Source organism: Crinia signifera, chromosome 5, assembly GCF_055691185.1.
Source record: "Crinia signifera chromosome 5, ASM5569118v1, whole genome shotgun sequence".
Taxonomy (NCBI): Eukaryota; Metazoa; Chordata; class Amphibia; order Anura; family Myobatrachidae; genus Crinia; species Crinia signifera.
This window is the reverse complement of record NC_139221.1, coordinates 42,529,720-42,547,013: the sequence shown is the minus strand read 5'-3', so window position 1 is coordinate 42,547,013 and position 17,294 is coordinate 42,529,720. Positions and strand designations below refer to the sequence as shown.

General features: G+C 42.9%; 1 protein-coding gene across 1 annotated transcript in view; it reads left to right on the top strand.

Moving 5' to 3' along the window:
* The window catches only part of OPRK1 (opioid receptor kappa 1), a 69,765-nt gene that overhangs the window by 41,419 nt on the left and 11,052 nt on the right, over positions 1-17,294 (top strand). Inside the window, exon 3 of the mRNA XM_083187096.1 lies at positions 14,357-14,709. Coding sequence (XP_083043222.1) covers positions 14,357-14,709 — 353 coding nt within the window. The remainder of the gene's footprint in view (positions 1-14,356; positions 14,710-17,294) is intronic.

The following is a 17,294-nucleotide window of genomic DNA, read 5'->3' as shown; positions in this document are numbered from 1 at the left end:
TAGGTAAAGAGGGTGCTTGATAATTCCTTATATTGCCCCTTAATATATTTATACATGTTGAGCATGTCTCCTCTTAAACATCTTTTTCAAGTGTAAACATTCCTAATTTGGCTAATCTGTCTTCGTACCCCATGTTCTCCATCACTTTAATTGTTGTAGTTGCCCTACGATGAACCTTCTTCAGATCAATACTGTCTATATTGTAGTGATGGGCCCAGAACGGTACTTTACACCTAACCCTAATACTTACTGATGGAATGTGTCAAAATTCTGTTAGACGTGATGCTGCTGTCGGTATTGCGACCATCGGCATTCTCTGTATTGAGATTCTGGCTACATTCTGTATGGCAGAGAACAGTTATTTTTTTCTTTCAAACTTCCTGCTAATGATAATGATGTATATAGCTGCAGGTTAACAATTTCATAGGGGTACATTTATGAAAGCTTCTAAAAATGAAAACAGGTGATGTTGGTCATAGTTACCAATCAGATTTTATCTAGCATTTTCTAGAATGCAATAAGCTCAAGAAGTTTTAGTAAATTTTCCCCATTGACGCCAAAATTGTCTTGCTGGATAACAAATTCAGCATACAGCGCTGAAAAGGGAGGAGAAGTGAGCCAGAGGAGAAGAGGCCCATGGCAACCAATCAGCACTGAAGCAACATCTATAATTTGCATAATTTAAAATTATACAGAGTAGATGATTGGTTGCCATGGGGCACTTCTCTGCTGGATCACTTCTCCTCCCTTATCATTGGTTCATACATCTACCCTGGGCTGCCATTAGGGGGGTGCCTTGGGTACAGCTGTCCCGGGCCCAGTCTCTCTGAGAGAGAGAGAGAATGGCCGGGCCACTAATTTTGCCCACTGCACCCCCTTCTGCTGTGCTGTGCTGGCTGCGCTGCTCAGTTGCTGAACAAAGCCCTGCTCCCGGAGCGCAGGCTTCTTCACATCAGGCCAATTAATATGCGGCAGCGGGTGGGAGCCAATCAGAACTAGCGTACCATTAAAGCGGCTACTGGTACTCGAGCTCTGATTGGCTCAACACACAATGCATATCACCACCCACACATATTAATTGGCCGCCTGATGTCCGGGAGCAGGGCTTCGTTAAGCCATTGAGCAGCACAGGCAACATAGCGGAAGGGGGAGATGGGGAGCAGGGTGGTAAGTGAAGGGGTAGGGAGGCCAGAGAAATCATTGCCGGGCCCCAAAATTCCTGGTGGCAGCCCTGCATCTACCCCAGTAAATTGTATTAATTCTGTACACTTTGTAAATTTCACATGATAATCTATTTGTATGTACTGTATGCAGTTACAAGTAAATCTTTTTAAACTAATCTGGTGTTATTATGTGGGCATTTGAATACTTAGAGAAATTTATAAAACCCCTACCGAGGTACAAATAGAGAAATAATAAGCTGCTGATTAAAATGTTCCCTTTAAATATGTAGCCTATGGAATTGTGAATAGTTTTGCCAATGATACCAGCCATACATATACAATTTACATGTGCACTTAGTCGTGAAATTGACTAATGAATTAAGCCCATGAAAAGCAAGTCACATCTAAATGGATGGAATTAAATAAAGCCTTCAAGCGGAAGTTTATGTTCGAAGGCTATCAAGGCCTATTGCTTTGATGTAAACAGGATGTTTCCTAACTGCATTACACATACACCCTCGCTATTCCAGAGCTACAGCATACAGTACAAACACAACTCTATATATGGTACTTGTGTATTATCATGGCGCCCAATGTTACTACCTACGCAAACGTAGTGAAATTGCATCGCATGCCATTATTGTATGGCATGCGATGCTAAGAGATGCGATTTTACCTGTTATAATGACATTTAATGTAGAATACCATTAAATGACATATAATGTCATTAATTCAGGGCCGGCGCTACCACTAGGCAGCTTTAGGCACCTGCCTAGGGCGCCGGCCACTGGAGGGCGCCCTATTGATCTATCCAAAATTTACATTTATTATATTGCTACTCCAACAATCGGCCAGCAGCTGGGTCCACGCTGCTGGTAAGGGGCGGGTGGCAGTTAGCGGCGCTATGGAGCCGACGGCACTAATGGAGACAGACCTGTGCCTCCCCTCCCTGGCAGCACAATCAGCCACCAACGCAACCCCACCTTTACTCCGTCTGCAGCATGGTGCAATGGAAGGCTTTATTATCCCTGGCCTGGCTCTCCCTGCGCCGCAGATGTATTAATGTTGGGGCGTGGGACATCAGAGTGGTGCCGCTCCACCGCTGCTTGTCCTGCTGAAGAGACGCCGCTGCTTGTGCTTCCCCAGCCGCCCCCTGCCCGGTACCCACCTATCTATACAGGGCATCTTCCCTGCTCCAGCCCGTGCGGTGTATCGGCTCTGTGATGGGCTGTATGTGGGCTGCATCGGCAGCAGCTCACCTTGCTGCCCCCAACACCGTCAGGTCCGGCGCTAACATGAGCTGCAATGCGCAGAGACCACTGCTGCTACTGATTGACGGCTGGACTCCTGTCACCAGCTCCGCTTCCAGCAGCTGACAGCGCGGGCTCTGGAGGAGGCGGACTGGCACTCCTAAAAGCTCAGAGGGACTCCCAGCTGGCCCTGCCACGAGGAAGGCACAAGCAGGACACAGGAGGTAAGGCCCTGGAAATATCGATGCCGATGTGGGAAGCCTGTAGCGTGGATGGGGGGGGGGGGGGTTGTTAGCTTCTGCTGATGAGAAAAGAGGTTTTGAACTTAGTAGGTAACATGGAGGGGAAAGGGTATTCTCTAGCTCCCTGTCATCCCTTTCCTCTCTGTCACCCCACCATATCCATGTCACCCACTATCTCCTTGTCACCCTTACCCCCCCCCCGTTGTCACCCTTACCCCCCACTGTAGTCACCCTTACCCCCCCCTGTTGTCACCCTTACCCCCCCCCCTGTTGTCACCCTTACCCTCTCTGTCTCCCTTGCCCTCTCCATGTCACCCTTTCACCCTCTCCTTGTCATTCTTTCCCTCTCTCTGCCACCAACATCACCCGCTGCTTCATCGGGCACCCACTAAATCCCTGTCATACTCTATCTCGGTGTCACCCTTTCCTTCGCCCGGTCACCCACTATATTTCAGATACCATATATTTCCAACATCTCGGCCTCTCTCTACCAACCACATTACCCTCTGTCTCTCCCTGTCCCTCTCTACCATCACCCTTTGCCTCTCCCACTAACCCACTGCCTCTCCATTTCCTACTATCTCTACCTGTCACTGACTGCTTCTCACCATCCTCCTCTACTTCCCCTACTGCTTACCCCTGGCATCACCCACTTTCTGTGTCCCATTCCCTGGCTACACCCATTGCCCTCTCACTGTCACCCATTGCCTTACCCTCTACCTCTCCCCTATGTCACTATCTCCCAGCATTCTATCTGGGAGATGGGAGGGGGGACATATAGCAATTTAAGGGGTGCCAAATTAAAAATATATCTTGCCCAGTACAGGACAAGCCCGCCCACCTGGCACATCGCTAAAGTGCGAGCTCTTTGCCCCACAATGAAGCGCTCGCACAGACTGAATGCCCCCCTGATCATGTTCTTGGTCGCAGCATGTGTGTGTGATGTCATGCAGCCTCTGGGGCACTTCACGCTTCTACGTTGTTGACCCAAAGGTCCATCGCTGACCCAACAGGTTATTGCCACCCCATGTACTTAAAATGCAATAGTGTTTGGGCTGATCTCCGAAAATTGCTCACAAGGGCTGCAACAACGCAACTTCTGTATCATACAGTAGTCTGGGATTTCAGTCATTCATTAGACCAAAACATCAGACTTATATAGACACTTTGCTGAAGCCAATGCGAGTGCCACCTCACTGTAATTATGTATTATCCTGTGTTATTCACAATAGATGTTACCGCTAAAAGTGGGTAACTGGTGCGGAGGGGGTGGGGGGGCGCAGTAGGCAGAAGTTTTGCCTAGGGTGCCCAAAAACCTTGCACCGGCCCTGCATTAATTTACGCAACCCCCCCCCCCCCCAGTATCCATGTTATCCCGAAGCTTGGCGAGCACAGCGAGCCCCACGAGGGGCGGCGGTATGCGGTGGCCCGACCTTTTCATACCCCCACTATCCACGTCGGCATGGAGTTGATTTTATATAGTGTGCCCAGGGCCGGATTTGTGCCTCGGGGCGGCACCAATTAAGGGCAGCAGGCAGGCTGACATTCTGTTAAATGGCACAGCGGGTGGGCAGCGGCAAGTGACGAGTGAATTATCATATGTCGGCGGCAGCGCCGCTCGTCACCCGCCACTGCCCACCCACTCTGCCATGTACATTACATCACCGCTTTATGACTGGGGGCCTTATTTTGGTTCACTCTTTCTGACAAAATACTTCTTAGATGGACAAAACCATGTGCATTGCAGGGGGGCAGATGTAACATGTGCAGAGAGAATTAGATTTGGGTGAGTAGTTTTGTTTCTGTGCAGGGAAAATACTGGCTGCTTTATTTTTACACTTCAATATAGATCTCACTTTGAAGTAAAACCCCACTTAAATCTAACTCTCTCTGCACATTTTGCATATGCTCCCCTGCAGTGCACATGGTTTTGTCCATCTAAGAAGGATTTTGTCAGAAAGAGTGAACCAAAATAAGGCCCTGGGTCCGACGGTCCCCCTGCGCGTCTGGAAATGGCTCAGGCTCACTGCTGCCGGCTCCCGCCCATTGGCTACTCTATACACATGCAGTCGATTGGCTGCTGTGTATCCAGCAGCTGAGCTGAGCGGCGCGCAGATCCTCCCTGCGCTCAGTCAGTCACAGTGTGTGAGCCGGAGAGAGACTGACGGAGACACTGTGCTAATCACTGTACTAATAAGTGCCTCCCTCCCTCTGGGTCCTCCGTGCAGTGAGCAGTCCAGAGTGCTTAAAAAATATTAAGGTGGGCTACAGTTAATTTTTTTGTGAAATATATAAACAACAATGTATATACATATATGATTACATTAAATTAGGGGGAGGGGGGGGGGGCACAAAAATGTTGTGCCCAGGGGCGGCCTGACCCCTTAATTCGCCCCTGAGTGTGCCGAGTGTAGCGAGCCACCGAGCCCGAAGCGTGGTGAGCGCATCTCTTGCTATTTCAGAGCTACAGCATACAGTACAAACACAACTCTATATATGGTACTTGTGTATTATCACGGCGCCCGATTTTACTACGTACGCATTATTGTATGGCATGCGATGCGATGCGATTTTACCTGTTATAATGGCATTTAATGTACTATACCATTAAATGACATATAATGTCATTAATTTACGCACCCCCCACAGTATCCACGTTATCCCGAAGCGTGGCGAGCGGCAGCGGTACGCGTCCGCCTGACCTTTTCATATCCAATATCACTTACCATTTCACTATCCACGTCGGCGTGGAGTTGACTTTATATAGTATGGCGAGCGTAGTGAGCCACCGAGCCCCCGCATACCGCCATGCTTCGGGATGACGTGGATAGTGGGGGGCCTAAATAAATGACATTATATGTAATTTCATTGTATAGCACATTAAATGCCATTATTATATGTGCAATCGGAACCGATATCTGATCGCATCGCATGTGATAATACACAAGTACCCTATATATGATTATGTACAATAAAATACATAACTTTTTTCAATGACAATACTTAGCATCTAATGGAGGAAATATATTAAATGGTGGATTTGTGTTTATTTAGAACCTGGTATACTCCAAAATGATATCAGTTTTAAAGGTTTTAAATGATCTAAACCCTTTTTCCGCTGTGAACCTGCATCAATCCTGCTGTGTTTTATCACCTTGTACTGATCTCTTAGGCTGTTCATAATAAAATAATTCACAAAAGTATTTATTTCAACAATGATGTTATTGTTCCTGTTATGTTAATGTAAAATAAAAGGGATAAATAGCACAAGGATACCACTATTTTTGCTAATAAGCACTAGGCTAAAACAGCCAAGGATAGTGACACTACTATAGCAGGGAGGCAAGCAGCATAAGGGAACACATCAGAATGTCACTCATAGCAACTGGTGTCAGCAGAAGGTTACAGTCATTAAAGTCACATGGTCTTTAATCACATTATTAACAGCCATGATGTTGACATATTTGCAGGGCCGGATTAACAATGGGCCTGATGGAGCTACAGCTCCAGGCTCACTCTCCAAGTAGGCCCATTTTGTAGCTGAGGGTCAGGGCTTTCCAACGAGCCCAGCCTTGTGTCACTAGCCCCCTGGGAACCAGAGATACCACCAGGCAAAGCTGGAATGTTTTCCCCATAGGATAGCATGGGACTCGCTAATTCCACGGCTGCCAGTTCCCCCTTTCGGCATCACAGAAGGTCGAGGTTGATCTCAGTCGAACCCAAATTGCTGGGCCTTCAATCTGATACCAGGCTAGTCCATATGGGTTCATTGGTTCTAGAGATATTGCGGGCAAACTGATTTTTTCACTTCTGAAATGTAATTTCATGGCTGTTCATGTTGTTTGAGGACAGATTTCTATGAAACCAAACGGCCCAGTTTCACGGGACCAAAATCATTCAAAGCCCACATGTAAATGGGTCAGTTAGTTCCGAAAATATAGCTGGTGGTTTAAAGGGAGGGGGGAGTTTTCTCTCCCCCTCACACCAGAAAATGCAGGGACTAGGCTGGTGTAAAAGGGGCCAGCCCAGGATTGTCCCTGCATGATCCTGGGACCATATTCCTCGGTAAGTCCCTGCATTTTCTGGTGTGAAAGGAGTATTATTTCAAATAGCCGGGACCTGCAGTGCCCTGAATACAGCTGGACATCCCCCTGCTCTCTGTCCAGCTGTCAATGGCTGTAATTTCTGCCCGGCGGCAGCTGTCCCCCAGTTACTGCGAGCATGTATTCCTACATGGCAATGAGCATGGAAACTCTGGCAATGAGCATGGAACCCCTGGCAATGAGCATGTAGGTAAGCAGCACTTATGTAGCATAATTTTTAATAGGCATTATGGTGTTTGGCATAATACGTAATGGACATTATGGTGTGTGGCTTAACATGTAATGGGCATTATGGTCTAAATTTGTAATGCGCGCTTTTGGCATGCAATGTCCCTGTTTATGAAGCATATTGTGCATTATTGCTCAATCTGTTTGATATAGTGTGGATTTTGGCTCAATCCATGTGGCAAAATGTGAATTTTGCCTTAATATGTGTGGCATAACGTGAATTTTGACTCAATCTGTGTGCCATAGTGTGAATTTTGGCTCAGTCGGTGTGAATTTTGGCTCATTCCATGTAGCATAATGTGTAAGAGGCAAGTACAGTATAAGGGGGTTACTATTGTGTTGCATGATTTGTATAAGGGGTATATGCTGTGGTAAACTTAGGTAACCACATAAAAGGTGCTGAAATGTTGTCTACCAAGTTCTCATGGCACAGTGTCACCAATTTTATGCATTTCAGACATTGTGTCCTTCCACAGAAGCATGGTAGACCACGTGCCAGTCCCTCAGAAGCGTGGTAAACCACGTGCCAGTCTAACCTTAAATACCTTCCTACTTTCACAATTTAATTAAACAATTACCATGTTTTATCAATAAAATCTGACACAGATGATTTTTGGCTTTGGGGGATATTCAATCCCCTGCCGCTATTTCCGATGGGCGAAATAGCGGTTGGGGCCTATTCAATGCTGTCTTTGTCTACACTGTAGACTCTACAGCCTTGAACAGGCATCTTGGCAAAACAAGCCCAACTTTCAAACCAGTCGAGCTCGTTTTGCCGAGAACGACATTGGATTGTCGAGCTCATGGCTGAATTTCAACGATCCACAGCCAGTTTCTTGGGGCCACACACCCTTTTTGACACTCGGCAGGTGGGATATTGAATCTGCTGATTTTCTGTCCAGCGGGCTGAGAATGAGGCAGGGTCACGGCTGTCGGGACATCCAGACAGTGGTGATCGGGATTGCTTATGTCTTTGTGTTCCACACACTGAAAGTGAAATCTTCTAATAACCAGAAGCATGATAGCTGTTGTACATGTGTTTCAAGATGCATTCCACATAAAAAATGGCACAGCAGGGGGTGATGTTCATTCAGAATTCATCAAAGGTAACATCCGGTTTCCTTATTTATGCATCCCACTTGCGATTCAGCTATTTATTCGTCTGTCCTTATATGTCAAATAATCTTGATATGTTTATAGAACATAATAAAGATAAAACAACCATAATTACAATTTAAATTGTATATAAAAGGAACATTATAATAGGAGACATAAAAAGTTCCAATAAAAGGAATTATAAAAGCATTTTAAAACACAGATATGAATCAAAGGAACCATTTTTCAAATTCCTGCAATTTATAAATCCAAAGGAGGGAAAGGTTACAAGTGGAGTACCCCAGGGATCTGTACTTGGACCAGTGCTTTTTAATATCTTTATTGGTTATATTGCAAATGGAATTGAGGGTAAAATGTGCCTTTTTGCATATGACACAAAGGTATGCAACAGGGTAGACACACCAGGAGGGGTAAAACAAATGATTGATTATCTAGGTAGATTAGAGGAATGGTCAAGAGCATGGAAACTACAGTTTAATGCCAAAAAATGCAAAATCATGCACTTGGGTCTCAGAAATCCAAAGACTAAATATAGTATAAATGGCACTATAATGGAAACAACTGAGGAAGAGAGGGATCTAGGTGTCACTATTTCAGGGGACTTAAAAGCAGGTAGGCAATGTAACAAAGCAATGAAGAAGGCAAGTCAGATGCTTGGTTGCATTGGGGGGAGGTATCAGCAGTAGAAAGAAAGAAGTAATAATGCAACTGTATAGGTCATTGGTACGACCTCATCTAGAGTATTGTGTTCAGTTCTGGAGGCCATATCTCCAGAAGGATATAAATACATTAGAGACTGTACAAAGAAGGGCAACTAAAATGGTGCATGGCCTACATCACAAAACGTACCAGGGAAGACTAAAAGATCTTAATATGTATACTTTAGAGCAGAGAAGGGAAAGGGGGGACATGATAGAAACTTTCAAATATATAAAGGGCTTTAACAAGGTACAGGTGGGAGACATTCTTCACAGGAAGAGGAGCAGCAGATCAAAATGACGTACTGAAACTAGAGGGAGGAAGATTCAGGGGAAATTTGAGGAAGAATTACTTCACAGAAAGGGTAGTAGATAAATCAAATTGCCTCCCATCAGAGGTGGTAGAGGCAAATACAGTAGTACAATTTAAACATGCTTTGGATAGGCATATTGATATCCTTACAAAAAAATAAAGATCAAATATGGTTTGAGGTAACATGTTTAAAAAAGGGGAAGACTAGATGGGCCAAGTGGTTCTTATCTGCCGTCAAATTCTATGTTTCTAATTTCTGTTTCACTAATTTAATTTCTATGTTATTATTTCTTCAGCATCCCCCAAAAGGATTTCAAAAGCATTTCTTTGATTCAATTAATTTATGTTTAACATGGAAAGATAAAGTATGAGTTTCAAGACCTTTTCTAATGTTATAGATATTTTCTGATGTTCAGTTCATTGTTGTTTTTCCTTTATGAAATAGTCTGAATTTATACTCTCATATGCTTATACTATTTTTAGAGTTACAGGTGTTAAATCAAAATCTTTTATTTTGCTGATTCCACTCATTGTGCTATACTGTATATCAGACATTCCCCAAATCTGTGGAAACCTCTACTGCAGAACTTGTCCTAGGATGGTTTCTATACTACTCTCAATAGTTTGTCTTTCAGCGATGGGGCTTTCCTATAGATAAAACAGGGAACTTAAGGTATTATGTCACCCATTATCTGGTTTCTTTTTAAAATACCCAATATGTTTTTTTTTTTTTTTAAATGCGGATTACATTCAATTAGGCCCACTCCAATTATTCATTTTGCCTTGATGGAATTTTTTCTACTAGTTCTTTCTATCAATATTAATCAATCTACATTTTCCTTTATTGGATTGGATATCATACCATACCCTTTAGTCAACAACATGGTCATCCATTTCCTTTATTTGGACAGCAAACAACTAATTGTATCTACCCAATTCCTGTGGTATTGACTGCTCCATTTTATATAACTATTGTAAGTATTTTTTCTATGATTACTCATACATATACCTTCCTCCTTTGTGTATATATTCAAATCAAGGACCACTATATTAGCTCTACTAATCAAAATGTTAAAATCATTGTTATTTAAATAAGTGCAAAAAACTTTCAAAGTATGTTCATTCCCTCACCAGATAAATTAAATCTCATTGATGAGGCATTGCCATGAGACCAGATCTGCCCCCAACTCAACCTGTGGCCGGATATAGAGATATCTTCCCAATACAGTATGTCATAAAAAGATTGGGATAGCTGGGGTCAAATCTGGTCCCCATAGCTGAACCAACCTGTTGTAGAAAAAAATATTCCATAAAATAAAATCCATATTCTCAAGTAAAAAATCTTTAATTTCTTTAGATAAAACCGACTGGTCCAAATAATATGACACCACTTCCAATCCTTTTGCACAGAATATATTGATATATAATGTAGATATGTCTTCACTAATTAGAAGGCATTGGCTGTCCCATTCTGTTTGTTGTTTTTTTTAGCAAATCATCTTTGGTTTCTTTTAGATAAGCTTTGGTGTTTTTTACAAGTGGTTCTACCACTACCCCGGCCTATAGGTTGGACATTATACTGTTTTTGCACAAAATTATTGATCTCAGGGGGGAATGGACTGAGTCTTTATGTACCTTCAGCGGTATATAAATCATGGGTACAGAAGGGTCTCTGATATTGATAAACTTATATTCAGATTTTTTTATCACCCCATTTTGTAAAGCCTTAGATGTTAAGATCTTTAAAGCCTTTTTTGACAGTGGGCCCCATTTCAATTTTATATATGTGTCTGCACTAGTTAGCTGTTTGTCAATTTCTGCTAAATAATCAGCACAATCTAAAATAATCAACCACCCCCTGCCTTTGTTGGCAGGTTTAATTATCTCTTCATTATCCTCACATAATGATTTAAAACTCTTTTATTTAATAGGAGGTGTTGCACTACTTTTTTAACTTTTTCTTTTACATGTCAACAACTCTGAGTAGTGTGGATATCTAAACATTGTTCTGCAAAGAAGGGTATCTCTATTTTTATTCCACAAATACTAATTCTCTCCTACAAGGATGATGGGACACATTGGTAGACATATATTGTTCTGAAATTTATGACACTTGGTTACTTTTATTCCAATTATATATATGATCAGTGTGGTTGGTGTACATTATTATATACCTTGAAATATATACCTTGAAATATATACCTTGAAATTTTGGGGAAGCATTTTAAAACTCCTCAGCGAGCACAGCGAGCCCACAAGGGGGGCGATCCACGTTCCCCCCCTTGTCGGGATTTCGGCGGTCAGGATTCCGGCATCAGGATTTTGAACACCGGGATTCTGACCGCTGGGATTTCGTATGTATTCCCAATTGAGAATACCAGCCAGTGTACTTAACATACACCTATATCCTCTATACAAACATTCAGTCGCTGGTTGCAACATGCCAACAAAATGCATTTGATAAGCCACCCTATTAGCTTAAAATGCCATGAAAGCGCACTAAGAGGGGAATTCAATTGCTGGTGAGTATCTCATTCGGTGGAAATTTCCATGACATAAAGTGCGATGATGGGATCTCAATCAAAACTGTTCGTTACAACATATTGTAGCAAATATTTTTGGGTGAATTTGGCAAGGTAAAAAGGACATATTGTGCGGTTGTTGCTGGTGTTTAAATGCTGTGGTGAAGAAAATGCAGCTCATTCAGCAACAGTTCAATTCCACCTTAAATGTAGATCATTCAAATACCATATATACTCCAGTATAAGCCTACTTTTTCAGAACATTTTTTATGCTGAAAAATCCCCCCTCGGCTTATACTCGAGTGAGGTTCCCACTTCAGTCAATACATTTTCCCAGTTTTTTGTTGTAAAATTTGGTGCCTCGGCTTATAATCGGGTCGACTTATACTCGAGTATATACGGTACTATCTGTGAGCGCCATCAGTACACAATAATTACATATGCACAGATGCATGCACATACATGTTTGTGCACAACTGCACAAACATTAGCATAGCGTCCACCTCTAAATCATGCTCTCCCTCTATCTGCAGCACATGTCTACAAATCCCAAGAGAAAGACTCACTGGCAGTACAGACGTGTTCCGAGTAGATCTCCCATTAAACGAGCTGGAACACAACTGTTTCATTTAATGAGCTTTTTTCTTCTCTTTTATAAGCCCTCAGCATGAAAAAGGGAAGCAGGGAAATATCTTCCGACATCTCAGTACGGCAATATGTTTTAACAAAATGATCTATTCTTAACAGTACCAACATAATAGAATAACAATATAATAATATTAAAGTATTCAATTCACAAGTTCTCAATATACAGCAGTTGTGTTTTAATGAAATGTAGGTATTTCATTGTGACATGTGTAATTGAACATTTCTTCTGCTACAGAATTCATTAAGCCTCATGTCAGATTGTTTCATTAAAGCTCAGCAGGGCTAAGAAACTATATCAGGTATTTGTTCTGGAAAAACTTGTCAGATGGATGGAACCAGTGTTGCATTTACTTGGCTAATAATAGTGATGAACATACTGTAAATCTGGTCACTGATGTACATTTTTTGACATTTCAGCTGTATGAGTAAATGTAAATCACCGATGAGTCTTCTGTTAATGCCAGCTCAGAATGTTAGTAGGAAACAATATTCAATAAAAAATATTTATAATGTACAAAAGCAAACATTTGTCACTCAGGAATAACAGTATATATATATATATATATATATATATATACACACTGTACACTCTGACCCTGGCCACTATGAATTCTGAGTGTGATCAGGTCTAAATTCACGTTTTTTACTTTATTTCAAATGTACAAAAGCCCATTCATCGTGATACACCTTCTGTAGAAAGTCCATGCAGAAATGGGGATTGGAAAGACCACCTCTTATAAGAAGAGCTGCCCTGTGTGCTGCTCATTGCATGGTTTAGTACATACAGATGGCGGCAGGGAGCAGCTTCCCTTCCTGTTTCAGGGAGATGGGCAGGACGTGGGAGCAGCTAGTGGGAGCAGCTAGTGGGGGCTGCGATGCAGCTGCTGGAGGTGCGGGCGGCAGCGGGCTCCGAGGTCAGGCATCTCATGCGCACTTGCACCCTTCTGTCGGATGGCGTGGGGTGGCGATTCTATCCCCAGGAGCAGCTCCATTGAGAGCTGCTCCATCTGTATGCATTGAGAATCGTGGCGATGGGCGGTGGGGTGTACTTGTACTTCCCACCCTAATAGAGCTGCTTTTAGAGTTTTGCAAGTTTAGAATGCTTTGGAATCATATCTTTTATTTAACTCATTGGCATCACTAGGGGGGTGTAAACCATTGGGGTATGACAGCACAGTGCCGACTATTGCTCAGTAACAGGAGTCAGGAACCCAGCTCCTTTCCCTGCGTAGGGGTCAGCACTGCTGCCAAGGCATTCTCCTGGGGCAACCTGAAAATGGGGGTTTGCGATAAAAGGGGTATTATTGTGTAGACAATGTTCATTGTGTTGTCATAGCTGGCCAGTAGAGTAAATATGCATGTACTCAGGCATAGGTTTTGCGCCTAGGCTGGTGCAAGTACGCACTAAAGATGATGCAGAGTATGAAACAAAGGGTCAATCTACTTACTAACGTGTATAACTAGACATACGGGTAAATATATGTATTGATTTCCATGCAAGCAATGCCATAGTATTTATGGCCAAGTTGTGTTCAACTCTGCATGGACACATACAAACTTTTGCCATGGGGCATGCAATATATCTAGGAATGCCCCCCGACCTTATTGTAATGTGGTATAAATTTAACCGGAGGGCATTATACTGTAATATGAATAGGTTGGCATTTGCACTGTGGGCACTGTATGTCATAATGTGATTTGGCGGTACTGTATTGCATAATGTGTCCTAGCAGCCCTACAATGTGACATAATGTCAACTAGAGCACTACTATGGGTCATAAAATAATCTAGAGTATTACCATGTGCCATAACATTAACGAAGGTACTATACTATGGGGCATAAAATATAACCAGGGCACTGTTATGGCAAATAAAACTAACAACTGGTTTGGAGAGGAGTGTCTATAGAAGCATTGGGACAAAATTTTTTCATGGATCCCACAAAGTTCTGACTAGACCCCCTACCATAATACCCATGTTATCACCTACAGTAGATCCATGGTAATTATAAATAACTTGTTATAAAATAGTTTGGTTTCAATCTGTTTCATACCAATATTTTCTCCCCAACAGGTACACAAAAATGAAGACTGCAACCAACATTTATATATTTAACTTGGCATTGGCAGATGCTCTAGTGACCACCACAATGCCATTCCAGAGCACTGAATTCTTAATGAACTCCTGGCCTTTTGGAGATATTTTATGTAAAATTGTTATCTCGATTGACTATTATAACATGTTTACCAGTATATTTACTTTAACCATGATGAGTGTTGACCGATATATTGCGGTCTGTCACCCTGTGAAAGCGTTGGATTTCCGTACACCTTCAAAAGCAAAAGTCATCAATGTGTGTATCTGGATGCTATCCTCCTCTGTTGGAATATCAGCCATTGTACTTGGAGGCACCAAAATGAGCGATGGTATGTATAGTACATATAGAGCTTTCTTTTATCTCATGTCTTCCTTTTGTATACATAAATTCTGGATGTCAACATTCAATTATAGTATGCTAAATATATTTATCTTATATACAATGAATGGGTCTATCCAGGAAATAAAGTGGGGGAAAGGGGTGGAACTGTATTTCATCACCTGCATGGGTGAGGCGGAACTATTTCAACCTCTTTATTGGCCCTCCAGTGCACAGTTTTTACAACGGAAAAGCATTAAAGTTTGCAGGGGGTGCCAAAAACCCTAACACTGGCCCTGGTTCTATTTAATGGGGGAAGGGGCGGGTCTGTCTATCTATCTATCTACACTATCTATTTATCTATGTATCATCTTCTATTCAGTAGACTCAGTTTATGAACATACAGATGGAGCGCCACCCAGCCAGCATGAGGAATCGCCAGATTCCCGGAGCTGGTGCTGGCCGGCGGAGAGGCGTCCTGATGGGCTCGCACGAGCGTCTTACACGGGCGTGTGGCTGATGGAGCAAAGAGCCGGGTGGGTGTGCTGATGGAGACTGGGGGGCAGCATGCCCAGGATGAGGCAAGCTGTGCAGCCTGCGCAGTGTTACCTCTGACCTCGTCACACTGCGCAGAGCCGCACTGCCAGGGACGGTAATGACAAAATCGTAATGACGCGTCCTCCGACCTTTTCATACCCCCACTATCAACGTCGGCGTGGAGTTGATTTTATATAGTGTGCTCCGACCCCGAAGCGTGGTGAATTTGACTCACTCAATTTGTACCGTTATGACTTAGAGTTATTGTCGGTTGCATTCTTTGCCCCTGATGAAGTCATATTATGACGAAACGCGTTGGAATCCTTATTTCGACCGAATTGACCAACTGAACTGAGTTGTACTTGCTTACCATTGCGATTGTTCACCACTTGTGTATATATGATAACCTGACATGGGTTTTTATATGTTTGTACATTTTATTAAATATTAATGTCAATTTAAAAAGTAATTGATTTATTATCAGAAGCGCCCTCTGAAACCCCCTTTCTTTCCATTTCTGTCATCTGGGTCTTGCCTAACAGAGGACCCCTCAGATGTGCTGCTCGTACATTGTAAGCGCAGGAAGGGGATTCCCCCATTTTCTTATATGCAATCCCCCAAAAAACAATCAATATAAAGCACTAAGGGCATAACTTTCCTTTACTTTCCTTGTCCACATTTATAGTGGCATGCGATGGCATGCGATGCGATTTTTACAGATTTTTGCAGTTTTTGTCAAAATCGCATGCAATCGCATCGCATGCAATCGCATGGCATGCGATCGCATCGCATGCGATCGCATGCTGTCGCATCGCATGCGATTTGATCGCATGCGATTGCATACGATTTTTCACCGAAAAGCATCCAAATGCATTGGAATTAGTATGAAACATGTTCAATGGCCCCCAAATGGCATTTTTGAGGCTGTACCACCCCCACTATCAACGCGAACCCGAAGCGTGGCGAGCGCAGTGAGCCCGCGAGGGGCGGCGGTACGCGTTCTACGACCTTTTCATACCCCCACTATCCACGTCGGCATGGAGTTGAGAATAGAAAGTGTGGCGAGCGCAGCGAGTCACCGAGCCTGAAGCGTGGCGAGCGTAGCGGACACCTGTGAAGCCCGTGAGGGGACACGGATACCTGGGCTCGCCACACTTTCTATTCTCAACTCCACGCCGACGTGGATAGTGAGGGTATGAAAAGGTCGTAGGACGCGTACCGCCGCCCCTCGCGGGCTCGCTGCGCTCGCCACACTTCGGGTTCGCGTTGATAGGGGGGGTGGTACAGCCTCAAAAATGCCATTGAACATGTTTCATACTAATTCCAATGCATTTGGATGCTTTTCAGTGTAAAATCGTATGTGATCGCATGCGATGCGATTTTTTCGCATACGATGGCCATCGTGGGAGCCGTGATAATCCACAAGTACCCCAATTTCTTATACAGGATAATATCACTTAAGAATTGCATCTATTTTTGTTAGCAGGTTTGTAATAGTATTAACGGTGCTCTCAAGCAATGATGATAAATCTGCAATTATTTGTCACAATTTAGCTGTGAATGCAAATGAAGCTAAAGTAGTTTATAAGCCCTCTTGGGAATATCTTTACATTGCTTCTGAATCTTAATATTGATTCTGTTTTGTCTTCATTTTAATTAGTTTTCTTCCCCCTGCTCTCATATTGAGATGTAATTTGCAGTTAATCAATACATGATAATTTATTGGTGCCAAACAAAGCGGAGAGTGTTTTGTCATATTTTGTGCTTTGTAAATAAGGATATGATATTTTTCCTTCTTTAAATCATCAATAATTTTTTTAATCTGCATTGAAAGTTGCTTAAAGAATTACGGTAAGCAATATAAGGTCTTGGAAATATAAAATATAAATACAGATAGTGGAAAATGGATTAAAGCAAGTTTCTGTTGACGCCCTAATTTCTTTTAAAGACCAATCTCTTCAAATATGTTGGTTTTCAAATGGCCACATTAGATATCAAAGTCCCTCTCCCTCCATATTTAATAGTAGTAGCATGTCTTTGCGTGGGAAGGGGAGTGCC